Genomic DNA, 16,203 nt, shown 5'->3' with positions numbered 1-16,203 from the left:
TTATTCTGCCAGGACGCACTGTTTCCATTATTATTATACATTGACAGCCATAAGCTTTCCTTGCTCTCAGATGGGAGAAAATTGAATGACAGACAAAAGAGCCTGGCAGTGTGCCACAGGAATGCTTTAGTAATTCATACAGTTATAGATTTTGCAGTCGGATCTTTTTTTTATGCGCAGTGATATGAAAATACTACATCAACACTGTTATTAATTGAATTTTCTACAATCATTGTGATACGGTAGTTTGTGTATATTAGGTATTGCTTTTCGTTGTGAGTTGTGGCAGTCTTATTTCCTTTTACATTGTCATCTTGTGAAGTCTAAAACATCACTTTTACTGAACTTTTACTGACATTCTAACTGGAATCGCTTTTAATCCTTAAGGACAAGCATTTCACATATTGTATGCTATTTCTACTTGAGTTATTCTACTAGTATCCCAAGCTCTATTACTTAGCTCAGGAGCCCTCAGAAAGCTCACTTATTGTACTCTCTTTAATATATGTCATAGAAGATAATAGCAAAACCACTAGAGCATGAATTAAATCTGAACCAAGAGGCTTAGTCTTTTAAAAGTGTCTCAAAAACACTAAACTGAAATACACTGGCCAAGACCTCAGCATGTGCCACATCATTTTATTCTAAAGTCAGTGTATGCATGCATCGCTAAGCAAAATAATCTCCTGGGTATTTTATCTGCCTTAAACCCCTCTCACCTCCTGTTTTACCGAGAGAGAAAAAACTGGCATACTTTGAACAGAAGGTTTCACCTATCAACGCTGTCCAAACAGCCCCTGTGCTCTGAAAACTCACTGAAAAATCCTGAATCAGTTCATACATACAAAGATGCAAAGATACCTAGCACCTGTTCTCTGGCTTATATGCCTTGTGCTTATGTGCCTTTCATTTCCTATATGTAGCTGAGCCATATAAATAAAACTGCATTTATTAACTCACTGACTGATTACCGAACAAAAGAACAAATGACAATTAATCATGAAAGCACTGATTTATTTGTATGGCCCTGTATTTACACAACTGGATATACATATTTTACACATATTCTCGTATTATATAGTTATAGCATATGAACACTCAGGCTTTTTACACATATATTGCTGTTTGGTCTTTTTGGTCTTGTGTTAAATTCTTTTTCTAAGTATTAATATTTTGTTAGTGTTAGATTTTATATCTTGGTTAGTTTATTAAATTGCATCAAGTCCATTTTCATAGCTATGGAGACGAGACACAGCTATACAGATCTGTATTGCCAGATGATGTCACTGCTCCACATGAACTGTAACCCGTCTGTTCAGTATTGTCGGCTGGGCGAAAATTTTTTTAACGAAACAAATTTTATTTCACTTTCCAAGTTCATGAGTATACTCACCCTTACAGAACTCAAAAATTGTACAGAAAACGAGAAAACACCGAGAAGAAAAGAAATAAGCAGTTCTACTTTTCCCCACATGAGGGCTCATATAACCTGGGTTTCTTTATCTTAAGAGTAATGTGTTTGAGGTAACAAAATGCATGCATCATGTATCACATACATGTGGCAGTATTTCTGTTCTACTATGTAGCAGCCACAAAGCAACATCTGTGCAGCGGTACTCAGTCATTAGCCCTGTATATTTTGTATATTTTTCTATATTTCGTTTCCAGCCCTTATCGAAATGACCTGATGCGGCTCGTCGGGTAAACTGATTATCTGCAGCAGTTGTGCTGGTTTGGGCTGGAAAAGAAATCTGGTGGAAGGCATATCTTCAGGAACAGGGTGAGTGATCGTTGTTACGTGTGTCACATGGTATAGTTGTTACAGCACGCTTTGTGCTAGTTGGCCATGAGACAGAATTTTTCTTACAGCAGGGTGAGTGTGACAGTGTGACAGTACTGCGTGTGTTGCTGCAAGTAAGTAAAGCGGAACCACACTCAGTGAAGCACCACACTTCCACTAAGACCTGCTAATCACACAAGTGCCACTGATCAACACCATTTATTCACACCTGAGTACACACACACACACACATACACACTTTACCCAGAAATGTAATACAAAATAAATCAGGGAGATATTGCACAACATAGCAACATCATGATATCTTTTACATATTTATGTATCCAGTAGGATCATTTTGAGGCCGTTGAGACAAAAAGAGGCATACTCGCTTCCGAGAGTAATAACTCCAATATAGGCTTTAATATGGGCGTTCTGTGTGAAGCGATTATAGATAATAGACACCAACTCACAGCAAAGCCTACAGCTGGACAATGTAGAGAAGCCTACGCAACAGATGTTAGGACAGCCATCTCTCACTGCTGCATATAACTGTTAAGCCGAGAAAAAACACTGCTGCTGTAAATACTCATAACTGGTGACCTTCAGTTGTTTTGAAGAAAAACACCCAGCTTCAACCACAGCGACAGTAACAACATAGACTATAACTAATGACGAAACCACTCCTCAGAATGGCTGCATCATGTTTTCTGAAACAAAATAATAACCAGGATTACATTTTTAGGTTCACATTGCAGAAATGTGATAAACCTTGTTGATATACCACAGTGTGTAGAACCAATTATCTCCCTAATCTGTTATGTTATCCTTCCATTCATCCAGAAACTGCTCATCCAGCTTCCCAGTTTTATTGAGTTACTTATCTTGTTTGAACAAGACAAGCCTTCTTGTTTTGCCTGAGGATTTCTGAATTACATTTTTACATGTGATAGCTAATAACGAACTGTATGACGCTGATCGTATGTTATTAAAAGGTAGAGTTACACAATACATCATTGATCTAACAAGTGTGTATAGCCATCTAAGCAGCTTGTGACGATCAGCCAATTGTTTTAGGATGCCACGGTTTCCACATTGATTTAAACAACTGAAATTACTGAGGGTCAAAGCTGAGTGTTCTCATAACTGGTTACAGCCATACTCGTACATACCTTTCGTGTTATTTTTACTATAGTTGCTAAATCATTTACAGCAGTGGTAGAATATGCTTTAAGATGAACATCTAAATAATTATCCATGACTTTCAGGAGTTAAAATATGCAAAATATCACTTTTTTTTTTCAAACACTACCTATTCTATGTGGTTATCATAGAGTTGTTATGTTCAGTAGAAGTTGTAATACCATGAGAAGGGGCTGGAGTTCAAGACTACTCTAACTCCGCCTTCACCCCTGCACTTAACGTCTGTCCGAATTAAAGGCCATTACAGTACATCAGAGATCTGCCCTTTTCCCCATCACACGCTGCTGCTTTTCAGTTTGCCCCACCTCTAACAGTCACCTCACTATAGCAACGGTTGCCCAGCTACATCCAACCAAAACGACTCACTCATGCATAATTACAGCTGTTGCAGGAGGTTGACTTTCTGAGTGTTTGTGATGAGAGTGTACAAATACTTCATTAGTCACAGCATCCTCACAGGCACTTAGAGGCCTAAGCTTCTCCCTGCCATAAGCGCAGCAAAACATAACTGCCACCTGCCATGTGTGTCAGCTAACAGCAGTGCTCAGCATGACTTCCTGCTTCAAGTTGACTGTGTGAATCTCTCTTTCTCTATCTCTCTCAAACACAGACAGACACACACACACAAAATGTTATATAAAGTGAACATTATCGTAAGAGAGACCTTTTTCACCTAATCTTTTCATTCCTGAATTCAGAGATAAAACCTGAACACTACACTCAGTGGTTCTCTGGATGCTTTATGGTTCCAGATTTTCAAAAGATACTTTCTTTGGTTCTTTCCTAACCCTTTTTGTAGGGTTCTACATAAAACCACTGAGATTCCCCAGAGGTAGTCTCAGCTTCAGGCCTTAGAGCATCTAGTTATACTTAATTTCAATACTTTCTAGCCGTAAGCTTCAGGCCATTTGGGGAAAATACCTGAATATTAATCTTCCTAATTAACATGTTGTCTTCAAAGGTGTTCTGAGTTCAACTTTTCTTTTATTTAAACCGATTTAATTGACAATCGATCTATTCTCACTTTGTATTCTCTCTTGCATATAGTTCAACTACCTGTTGATAGTGGTGCAGCAAGTTTTAGCTCTTTCTTTATCTCTGCCTAAGGACAGCAGTGCTTTAATCCTTCAGTCTGTCCAGCATCTGTCTATCTCTCTCTCTCCTCATCTGTACACTCTGCTCTCACAGATCTGGTACAAAATCTTCAACTTTCGTACTAATACTCCATCAGTACACTTTCACATGTCATCAAAACTGTGCCTGTCATCTTATATATCTCTAACTTATCAAACCAAATGCTAACCTCACCATATAGCTGCAACTTGAATTCTGCAACTGGGAGCCTAAAGATTCCCATCTCCACTTCTTCTATGTTGGGCCTTCTCATTAATGAGAAATTGAATGTTGCTGGAAAATGGGTAGTGAGAAAATAAGTTATTTGTTATTGTTCTTTTATGTTTAGAAGCTAACAGCCGGGCGTATTTGAGATAAGTGATTTTTTCTTTTATTGAATACCATTGTAAATGCACTAACAGTGTCTCCCTGTGTTGTTACAACAGCAAACAACTCTTGTAATCATGGAAATAATACAGTATATATGATTAGATAACCAAACTCACAAATACTTCAACATGAATGTATTTAATGTGCTGTTTTACATTAAAACAAACTTGAACACTGACACAATGAGCTATCTGGGGCAAGAACCTGCAACTATAAGTTATGAACTCCCGGTTTAAGTTATTAGAGAAGCAGACAGTCATGAGTATACTAGATAATGTATAGTGCATAATCCTGCATGTTTGACAACCTTTTAGAGAAAGCCTTTTTTGTAACCTTTTCTCTTTGAGAAAGCAAGTTCTTGGCTATGTTTATTGACAGAACATCCCATACACTATACACAATGCTAGATGTCTAGCTTAAGAGGCTACCCCAGAGGGGCAGTGAAGAAATCCTACTGAAAGTGAAGAACCCTACTGAACGCTATATTTAAACTTTTTATTGCCTAAATGTACATGACATTAGAGAGTGGTTTAGACTGTGACCTGTATATTAATGCAATGCGATTTTAGTTAGATATATTACCACTAATACTGTGTATTGATTTAAAGCTAGACTTTTGCCTGAATTTATATTTAACTTTATTATTTATTTAAAAAAAAAAAATAGATAAGTTCAAAGAATTGTTTAATGAAGATAGGAATAAAATGTACTTCAGATTAGCCTTATATAATATTGCTAATGAAACAGAACCAAAATGGCCATTTTGAATTTGTTCCACTGAGAGAGAAAAACAAGCAGATATGAGGAGAAAAAAAAAACAAATCACTATATAAAACATACATGGCATTGGTTCAAGACCAGCTGGTCAATAGGGAGGAAGCACAGGGGTTGCTGAGGAAGGACAGATGGCTACCCTTAATGCGCATCTACAAGTAGCGTCACACTACTTTTAATTCGAAGTGCTATACCATCTAATAAAATATAATATATTGATTTCTGGATTTGCAATTTAATCTTTCTTTGCCAAGAATGATGAGTTCTTTGATCTCTCTCTAATGAGTTGAATCGGTGCTTGCAATTTGCATTCATCATCCTCATGACTACTGTATACTCACTTCCATTTGGAACGAGGATTTCTCAGTTTTGAGTTGAAACCAAATTCATTATTCGTATTTCCATATTCAATTAGTTATAATATCACAATTCCTAAAGGATGTACAAAGGATGAAAGCAAGTGTGTAAAATCATGAACAAAGGTTCATAAGATAAGCTAAGGCTAAGGCATCACAGGTGAATCGAAATATCTGCAAATATTCAGTGATATAAGACAGTCAGCATGTAATTTCAGTGTAAAGTGAAGTTGTAAATATGTAAAGGACTGCTGAAGCTGTATTCCTGTCAATGGTGTGGAAGCAGGAACACCTGCTGAAAATGATTTATTTAAATATATTGAAATATTTCAGTACTAATCAATTTATTAAGGACTAAACTCTATATGTTTGTAGACTACAATTCTACCCAAAGAGGTTTATTTAAAACAGTACATTTCTGACATGAATAAATCAATTACTAGTGTAGTATATATATATATATATATATATATATATATATTTAGATGAAGTGAATAACATTGATTATCTCCTCATCATGGCACCTGTTAGTGGGTGGGATATATTAGGCAGCAAGTGAACATTTTGTCCTCAAAGTTGATGTGTTAGAAGCAGGAGAAATGGACAAGTGTAAGGATTTCAGCGAGTTTGACAAGGGCCAAATTGTGATGGCTAGACCACTGGATCAGAGCATCTCCAACACTGCAGCTCTTGTGGGGTATTCCCGGTCTGCAGTGGTCAGTATCTATCAAAAGTGGTCCAAGGAAGGAACAGTGGTGAACCGGCGACAGGGTCATGGGCGGCCAAGGCTCATTGATGCACATGGGGAGTTAAGGCTGACCCGTGTGATCTGATCCAACAGACCAGCTACTGTTGCTCAAATTACTGAAGAAGTTAATGCTGGTTCTGATAGAAAGGTGTCAGAATACACAGTGCATGATGGGTCACTGGGCAGGTCATCATAATGTTATGCCTGATCTGTATATAATAATAATTCCAACTGGTGTAAAAGTGAATGTAATCATTAAGAAAATTACTCAAGTTAGAGTAAATAAGCCATCTGGTGAAAAACTATTTATAAACCCTTGTAATTACGTTTTCATATGTGTACAATTAACAACAACAAATCCAATATTCTATTTTCTCTGTCTCTTCTTAGGGTCACCAAAGAGGTGAGCAATGCTGAAGTGAACATTACCTCAATTATCAGTGGTATATAAAGAACAGTAATGTTAACTGGCTAGGTAACTTGTCAGATGCTGCTGTGGTTTCAGTAGCTATATTTTCATGTTCATGTTAATTCATTCATGTTTCTTGCTATGTAGCTTGCTATCCAGGAAAGATGCCTATTTCACATTATCATGAGAGTTACCTATAGACTATAGAAGCACATAGATACACTATATGGCTAAAAGTTTGTGGCGCTGACCATCACACAATTATGTGAAATCTCATTCCAGATTTAGTCTCCCTTTTGCTGTTATAATAACCTCCATTCTTCAAGAAAGGCTTACCACTGGATTTTGGAGCGTGACTGTTGGGATTTGCTCATTCAACCACGAGAGCATTAGTTTGGTCAGACACAGCTGTCGATTGAGGAGGTCTGGCATTGCATTCCAATTCATCCTAAATGTGTTCAGTGGGTTTGAGGTCAGTGTTCTGTGCAGGCCACTCGAGTTCTTCCACACCAAACTTGGCACACCATGTCTTCACGGAGCTTGCTTTGTGCACAGGGGCACTGTGATGCTAGAACAGGCTTTGGGCCTATTAATTTCAGTGAAGGGAAATTGGATTGCTACAGCATCCAAAGACATCCAAGGAAATTGTGTGAATTTTGATGCAACATTCGGGGAAAGGCTCACATATGGGTTTGATGGTCAGATGTCCACAAACCTTTGACTAGATAGTTTACATTTAACACAACAGGCAATGGATATTGAATATCAAAACTGATTTTCAAATGTAAACCATCTAAAGATCTGGCTACTCAAGCAAACTGCATATGGTTCTACAGTTTGGATGTGAAATGCTGATATATCCTCCAGTTTTGGCTCACTTAATTTGCAGATCATTATCACACTGTCTCATCTGAAACATTGTGCTGTAAGAAGAGTAGACATCTGGCAGGAGAAAGATTTATTTTGCTTGGGTCTTAAAATTGAATTATTTAAAATTTGCACTGTCTTATCCAGGGCGAAATATTATTTTATTCTGTGATCCAAATAAATGTAGCAAAGCTGAATATGACATTTTATTCAAATACAAAACTAAATATTAAATGTACTATGATTTAATTACAGTATACTCATAAAGTGAACCATGTACTCATGTACTGTTACTTTCCACCCTTGGCGTTGTACTTAAAATAAATAAAATAAAAAATAAAAATAAAAAAATACCTTGTTGATAACAGTCCTCTTCACTAAATGACTTTTTAGATCTATGACTTAATATTTACTATGTTAATTCCTCTGATTAGGTTACTATAGCCTTTATAAGCATTTTAGAGTCTCAGTAAAGCTAAAGGAGAATAGATTTGCTGGATGTAGAACCGGAGTTCGCAAAAAAATAAATAAATAAACAATATCAGAATCAGAATAATTGGTCACTATAGCAGCAGCCATTTAGTCAACGTCAGCCATCACAGACAGCTGCAGTTGCGGGTAATGTGTTTATTAAAGATGGCAAATAGCAAACAGATCCAAAAAAACCCCCTTAGTTTACTCGTATAGTCAAAAGCAGGCGAAAGGTCAGGAAACATTCGAAAAGAAAAATTAACCAGGGAAACAAACCAGATCAAAAACCAGAAGCATAAACACAGGCGAGAAGGCTTGGTAATGTCAGCTGCAGAGAAGCACTAAGCAGATACTTTGCGTTACGTGAAAGTTCAAAGCCTCTATTTATAGGGTGTGTGGATGATTGAACCCAGGCATGCTGTATCAGAAATCAGGTGAACGTGTCAGTGTGAGATGTGGCTGGGTGTTGTAGGGATCTGGTCTGTTCAAATCTTCAAATCCTCTGTTCAAAACACATCACTGTTCTCGTATGGCTCTTCCACATGCTGTATAGTTTTATGCAGCGCATTACTACCAAACTTTTAGCCTATATAGCACGTAATGTGGTCAGTGTTTTTGGAATCGAGATGTTAAGTCCCCTGATGACGAGTCGGAATAATGCAAACATAGCTGAAAGTAGAGCTGGCAGGACATGTCTTTATTGACAATGTGGTTGCTGATGGCAGCAGGATAAAAAAAATTTTGAAGCGAACAAAAGCAATTCAGTAGACAGCTTTTCAGCTTGTAACAGAAAAAAAAAAGATATATAAGAAATATATTGCTAAAGTAACTAGGACGTTTTTTAGGGCAATGTAGCCAAGCCAGTTACCTGAGCTGAAACATGCTGAGCTTTGTTCACTTTATGATTTCAAAGCCAAAGGCAAACAGACCTTAAAACAAATACAGAATTAAAAAGAAAAAAAAAATTATAACAATAAATAACCGGGGCTACAAGGCTGGCAGAGCATCCGCAGTAAAGAGTCTGGGGAAGTCTATGGATGGTAGGCTTTAGGCTATCATTGCTTGCATAATTTCTTATAATAATTCTTTTGTATTTATTTTCCCAATTAATTTTCTTTTTATTCTAGTTTATGAGCTATGGAGTTAAAACAACAAAGACTGCATTAAAAACTACAAGCTCATAAATGTGCAGACTGCAGAAAGAAATAAAAAAAAGAAAGAACACCCAGAAAGGAAGACAGAGGAAAAGAGTGTACAATGACTTCTGCTGACACTTTTAAGAATATTTTTTTATTAGATGTGGACCCAGTCATTGATATTATGTGTCACTCTATCGTTTTACAAAAGCTTTGTGAACTGAGTATTGCCAGCACGGCACAGAGGACTGGTTTAGCTTTTTATCTGATGGATAAAAAACATTTCATTACCTTCTCTGGCGACACACCACAATCTCCACTATTACACAAGGCTCAGCTCTCGGTCCATTGACTTTTATAATTTGGTTACTTCCTTGCTCTTAGACACACCATATAAAGCTTTAATCATAACTTTCCCTGATGACATTCATACATAAAATCCCACCCAATACCTGCCCATGGCCTAAACTCTTGCTTGTCTCCTGAGTATTTGATTTGGATGACAAACAACTCTCAATTTCCAAAACGATAACACCGTTTTCCAACACCATTTTGGCTCAAAAGCGGTTCTTAGCCAAAAATAAATATATAAACTTTTACATTGATACCACGCCTACTGCTTTTTCTGTTCACAACCTCTGAGTCATTCTAGACCATACTCTCTCCTTTGACTACCATCAGCCTCTGTAGTGAAAAAGCTCTTTTTTTCATTTGGAGAACATTGAGAAACTCAGTGCTTGTCTTTCCCACTTGCTGTTGTATCCCTCAGTCGTGTGTTTGTCTCTAGGCCGTTGGATTGTTGCAATTCTGTCCACAGTGCTATCAGTTCTCTTTCTCTCCAAAGGCTCCAAAGATTTAGCTGCTCAGCTTCTCACAAATACTTCACCTCGGTCCAATTTTACAGCTGTATTTTAGAACCTGGCTATACCATAAAACCAAATATTTAATCTTATTGAACATTTTCCTCACTTCCAGTATAAATCTCGTAATACACTTGCTTCTTTTTTTATGTCTGTACTCTTCTTTTTCATTACCAGCCCACCTGCACCCTCAAATCCACCTAGTTCCATATTCCTCCATCTACAGTAAATCTTTAGCACCGTAGGCCCTCACTGACTTCCTATCAAAACATATTATTGGTTGTTCATCTACATCTTCTCACTCGTATGTGTCAGTGTGATATAGCTGTTCTAAAGCATCTTTTGGGTTATTTAAAAGCTGTATAATTATCTTCTATAATTACCTAACAGGCAGCGAAGAAAGCATTCAATTTAGTAATGTGATTGCTGCATCAAAAACAAGTGTTCATATTAATCAAATGTGAGGCTCTGCAAATAAGTGCTGACTAAAACGTGGCCTGTAAACACTCCGAAAGGCCAGAATTAAGCAGCTAGATAGAGAAAAAAAAAATGTGCAAGCATTCTCTCTAGCTATGAGCTTAATGTACTTCATATGTGGTGACTGGTCTATGGCTCTTCATTACTAAATCCATTAACACATTTAATCCTCCCCAATTAGATATATTACTGAAATTGTAAAACTTTTTATCAGGCTTTTAGTAATTCTGCACCAATTTTGTTCAGGCTCTGAGAAACTGAAAGGATGTCTTTAAACTCTGCTATGTATGACACTTGTAATCTTGTTGCAACAATCTTTAATCAGGTCCAAGTCTATTTTACTTTTTTTTTTTTGTGGTCTCTTTACGAGCCCTCTTATCATTAAATCCTCCCGTACTCACTCACTCACTCAGATTTCTATCTGTTGCCTGGCAAAAGGGATGTTTAGAGATGCTCCCCAGAGCAACCAAAATACCTGCTCTAGTGCTCCAACTGCTTTTAATCCATCCAAATCATTGCATCCTTATCCCCTCAGGAAATTACTGCATGTCTCCTATGAACATAAGGAAATTGTACAGTTGGAGGCACCTCAGTGGAGTGTAGCATGATTTATGGTGACAGATTGGAGTACAAATTTGTCACATTACAGCCCATACTAACCTTTCATCTGATGTTCGTGAAAAATATATATGCCTTTTTTTTACATTCACTGGGAGGACACTGGATTCTTGCCTGTCTAGAGGACCCAGTTCCTTTCCGTTAATAACAGCGAAACCTTGGACACGGAGCACAAAAGAGACAGTCGGCACATGAACAAACAGAAAGAAAAGTTTGCATTTGACCTCGTCCTGGAGAGAAGCAATAGCACCAAGCACAGCGATAAACATCTGAACTTTGCATTATGTTTCAGAAAACATACAACAGATGGGGGAATTGAAGACCAGTTCTCTTCCTTTGTTTTATTTTACTTTATTTTCCTCTAAGCTCACAGCAAATGCCTCTTGCTTATAAATGATTCTTCAAACTGACAGACAGGCTTAAATAGCATGCTTAATTCACCTCAACTGAAAGTAATCTCTGATTTGTGGGGTTTCACTCCTACTCTATCAAGATCGAATGCACCACTCAGAGATGCCACATGTCTCTAATACACTACACTGCTGCTTTATAATGCAACCAGTGATTTCTAATGATACAGTAATCCTTGGGTGTTTTAACCCAGTGCATGGTTTTAAAGATTCTCTTGTGGACTGGGTCCTAGTGTTTCAGATTGCTCTAATAAGCAAGAGCTCGACTGTGTGGTGACTCCTGGGTTATTAGCCTGGGACTTTGGGTTTTAAGTCAGGGCAAGCCATGATGTGAACAAGTCAGGGTTTAAAAATGAGTCTGGCAATAATGTCCAGAAGGAGAATGCCTGTTAGGTTCAATCCAGACAGAAAAAAAGAACTGTCTGTTTCTAGATCTCTATACATTTCGCTCACTACACCTCCATATACATTTATATATACACCGATCAGGCATAACATTATGAGCACCTAGAGGTGAAGTGAATAACACTGATTATCTCCTCATCATGGCACCTGTTAGTAGGTGGGATATATTAGGCAGCAAGTGAACATTTTGTCCTCAAAGTTGATGTGTTAGAAGCAGGAAAAATGGGCAAGCGTAAGGATTTGAGCGAGATTGCTAAGGACCAAATTGTGATGGCTAGACCACTGGATCAGAGCATCTCCAAAAATGCAGCTCTTGTGAGGTGTTCCCGGTCTGCAGTGGTCAGTATCTATCAAAAGTGGTGCAAGGAAGAGCAAGGAAGGTGCATGGAGTCATGGGTGGCCAAGGCTCATTGATGTACATGGGGAGCGAATGCAGGCCCGTGTGATCCAATCCAACAGACGAGCTACTTTTGCTCAGATTGCTGAAGAAGTTAATGCTGGTTCTGAGAGAAAGGTGTCAGAATACACAGTGCATGATGGGTCAGGGCTGTTTTGGTAGGAAAAGGGGGACCAACACAATATTAGGCAGGTGGTCATAATGTTATGCCTGATTGGTGTGTAGAAAATAAACACATTTCATATTTCATATACTACCTCAGCATTATTTCAGCATTTAGTAATAAAATAGGTTGTTTAAATGTGTGGGTTTTTTTTTTACATTCTACCAACCTAAATGAATTTAACATTCTTTTTTGCATATATCTGCATTCTTATTCTTGACATTTCGTATTTTTAGATGCCTCAAAAATAAATCCTTCTCCTTCTCTTTGCACTCAACTGAATTACAATTGAATAATACATTTTCACTCGTTTAAATGACTGACTGTTGTTTCTGGTCTATACTGATATATAATGAACATAAAGAGAGTAAAATATCTAGGAGCAAAACTGAAAAACAAGATCACTTGCTTGTTCTGAAATCACAGAGTGTAACTTTACGCCAGCCAAGACTAAGCATTATTAGCAGAAGGCTGTATCAAATTGTGGAATGGTGTGAAGAGAAAGTCAGATAGAAGCCAAAAACCACAAATACTAATAGTCATGTACTCTTCTGGGAAAAATATGTGAAAATATGTGATAAAGAACTTGTTATGATTTGATGCTTTATAAATTTGGCAAGATATATATTTTTGTGCATGCAGACAAAAATGTGTTATTGAGCAAAAAAGGCCTCCGTGAAAATCACACACTAATAGTGTAACGGCATGTACGAGAACTTATTTGCTGCTTCAGAAATGAGCTCCCAGGTCTTTTTCTTTGTGTTTAAGTAGCCAGATTTTGGTATTATTACACTTATCAATGAGCCTTTAGTAGCTTCATAAATGTGTAAACAATAGCAGTGTAGCCCAGATCAATGGGCGTAATGCAATACTGCAATCTTCTCTGCAAGTGAAGGCCGATTTCACACTTTCTCACACTTCTCAGTTCTTAGGCAACAAAATTTTGTGTCACACTGATGCTGGTGGATCTTTAATCACTTTCAGAGCTTTGTATTAAAGGTTTAAATAAATGAATGAGCAAATATTTTATGAACCAGATAAAAATTATTGGCTCATTTCATTCAAACACTGAAATGCAGTTCATGACTTTTATTAATAAAATAATGAGTTTTATTATCTTTCTTTAATCTTTATTCGCCATTCCATCATTTCAATATAGACTGAATATTCTGCACTTGATTTGTGCCATGTAGTCTTTGTGCATGCTTCCACTAGCCAGTGAGTGTGAATTCTGCCTATCCTGTTTCTGTTTAAAGCACAGTCAGATGCAGAAAATATTTCAATAGTTTGCCAGGATTTGTGTGTGCGTGTGTGTGGGTGTGTGTGTGTAAATGAGACAGGATGCTTAGTTGCAGGTTGATGATGGCTCCTTTACTCACTGTAATTGGACTGAACTCTTCATTGATTGACCCCCCTGTCACAGCTGACCTTTGCATTTACCCTACACACGCGCTCAGATCAGCAGGCACAATACCTAAGAGGTCTAATAAAGCTGACCATGCTGCGTGCCTGGCGCAATCAGGAGACAAGCTCATCAGATGAAGAAGGCACTCAGCTCTCTGAACAGCGGGCACACCGAACATCAGCTCATCCGTCAAACATCTCAAGATCTCATGTGGATCTCGGGTTCGGTCATATTGCTAATGAGCACAGAGAGGATGAATGAGGCGGAATGAACAGTAAGCCCAGTGTTAATCATTTCCATCAATTGCACACACTTCAATTCGACACACGCCTGTTAACATAAAGCAAACTAAAGCTTCACCATTCAACAAGCCATGCAGATGAAGCTGCTCGGCGTGTGCTTGCCGTTGTTGTGGATTTCAACACAAATTAATGACAGACTGCAATGAGGATTTAAAGTCACGCTGCTGCTCCCTCAGAGTATTGACTGACATGCAGTACAGAGCTCATAACGCTCTCTCATCTTTCACTGTCAGATGAAAACCTCAGCTGCAAGTGCAACCCCACCAGCTCTGTCTACACTGCCATTTTTACATAATCCACTACTGACTGTACGTATATGGGAAGGGTGGAGAATACGATATACCGTGGGGCTGCTGAAAGACTACTAGTTCATTGTCGGTTGTTGAAATAAGGGCTGACTGTGCGAAGTTGCAAACTCGCATTGTTATCGGCAGAAGCTCTGCGCAGTGTTAATGCACCTCACTAATCCTTTAGATATGAAATAGCGCGCCCAACACACACACACACACACACACACACTATGGCTACGCATTGCAAAGGGAGTGATATATGCGCTCCTCAGTGCTGCATTCGACGTGTATAGAATTACAACATCTTCATGCATTTGGGGACCAAATGTGCCTCTCAAACATTGTTCCACTTGCTCAACATTCACTTTTTAAAAAAATACAGCTCATTATATCGTGTGTATGTGTTTATATAATAGAGCAACACACATGCATAGCAATACAAGCATATTACAAATGCACATTTCATCAGAACGCCCTGAATACGGTAGAAATCTGCTTTAAGGGAAAGTGACCACAAATACGCAAAGAATAACGGCTGGATTTTCAGCCGTGTGGAGCACGCAAAAGGCGCGGTGGCGGAGATCCTCTGCGCAAAACTATTCATCATCACTCTCATCATCCTCCTCATCATCATCTGCCAACTTTGGAGCGGTGAGTCGCCAAACTTCATCTCCCATCACCGGAACACTGCACCCACGACTGAGAAATCAGCCTGAAATCAGTCATGCAGAAATAAATAAAAAAAAAAACAAAAGGTGGAAAACAGTCTTACCTTTATGGTTTTGGACGATTGACACTTCACTTGGGAAACGGTGGCTGTTTGGTTCATGTTTGCATTCAAAGCTCGGCGGCAGCCCGATCCAAAAGACGCAGTCTGAGCCGGACTTTCAGCGACTGGAAATTCACTAATCCACTCAGTCCACAAGTAGCAGCAAATAAAGCATGTGCAGCAGCAAGCAGCCTCTCCTCGGGTCTTTCTCTGCGATCCGACAGTATAGTGCGTGGGGAATCAGATGCGTAATGTGCTCAGCTGGATCTCTCTGCTCCACTCTCCCCACTATCTCCCCCTCTGTGATATATATGCGCACCTGTAGGGCACAGCCCAGCAACACAGCATTTACATAAGCATGAAGATGTTTAAGTTTGCATGTAGTACGAATGTAAATGAAACATTAATTTTAATGACTAACTGATTTGCAACAGATTGCCCAAAGGGTGCACATTCAAATCAATGGTAATCACCTGTCACTTACACTACTAACACCTGAATCCTTCTGAGATTAAGGGACACTTCCCGATAAACCAGCTTTTCTCATTGCAGTGACCAGTCCTGAACCCCATCAAGCTGAGGTCTGTTTATGCAGATTCTGTAAACACAGATGCACACACTCACCGTCTATGTTGTCACACTGCAAAATCACTAGTCCTGAAGAAGAACACCCACACTGTTTAGTGAAGTGAACCAAATGAACACTTAAGGAGTTAATACAACAGAGGGGCTTTGCTGTACACATGCATTGAGATAATTTTAACAGCAGAGACAGCTCTGTACTTGCTGTTTGAAATGAAACACACCACAGTTCCGAGGTGCTGCTATATAGCAACGCTAATGGGGACCAAAGGGATTTG

At 38.4% G+C, this 16,203-nt stretch overlaps 1 protein-coding gene across 1 annotated transcript in view; it reads right to left on the bottom strand.

The window, feature by feature from the left end:
• The window catches only part of LOC131354882 (inactive dipeptidyl peptidase 10-like), an 88,017-nt gene extending 72,057 nt beyond the window's left edge, over window positions 1–15,960 (bottom strand). Inside the window, exons 1-2 of the mRNA XM_058392968.1 lie at window positions 15,828–15,960; window positions 15,347–15,662 (exon numbers count right to left, since the gene is read on the bottom strand). Coding sequence (XP_058248951.1) covers window positions 15,347–15,403 — 57 coding nt within the window. The 5' untranslated portion in view covers window positions 15,404–15,662; window positions 15,828–15,960. The remainder of the gene's footprint in view (window positions 1–15,346; window positions 15,663–15,827) is intronic.
• Between the last annotated feature and the right edge of the window lie 243 nt (window positions 15,961–16,203).

This window comes from Hemibagrus wyckioides, linkage group LG06 (genome assembly GCF_019097595.1).
Source record: "Hemibagrus wyckioides isolate EC202008001 linkage group LG06, SWU_Hwy_1.0, whole genome shotgun sequence".
Classification (NCBI taxonomy): Eukaryota; Metazoa; Chordata; class Actinopteri; order Siluriformes; family Bagridae; genus Hemibagrus; species Hemibagrus wyckioides.
The sequence above is the reverse complement of the archived record's forward strand: the minus strand, read 5'-3'. Positions and strand labels throughout refer to the sequence as shown.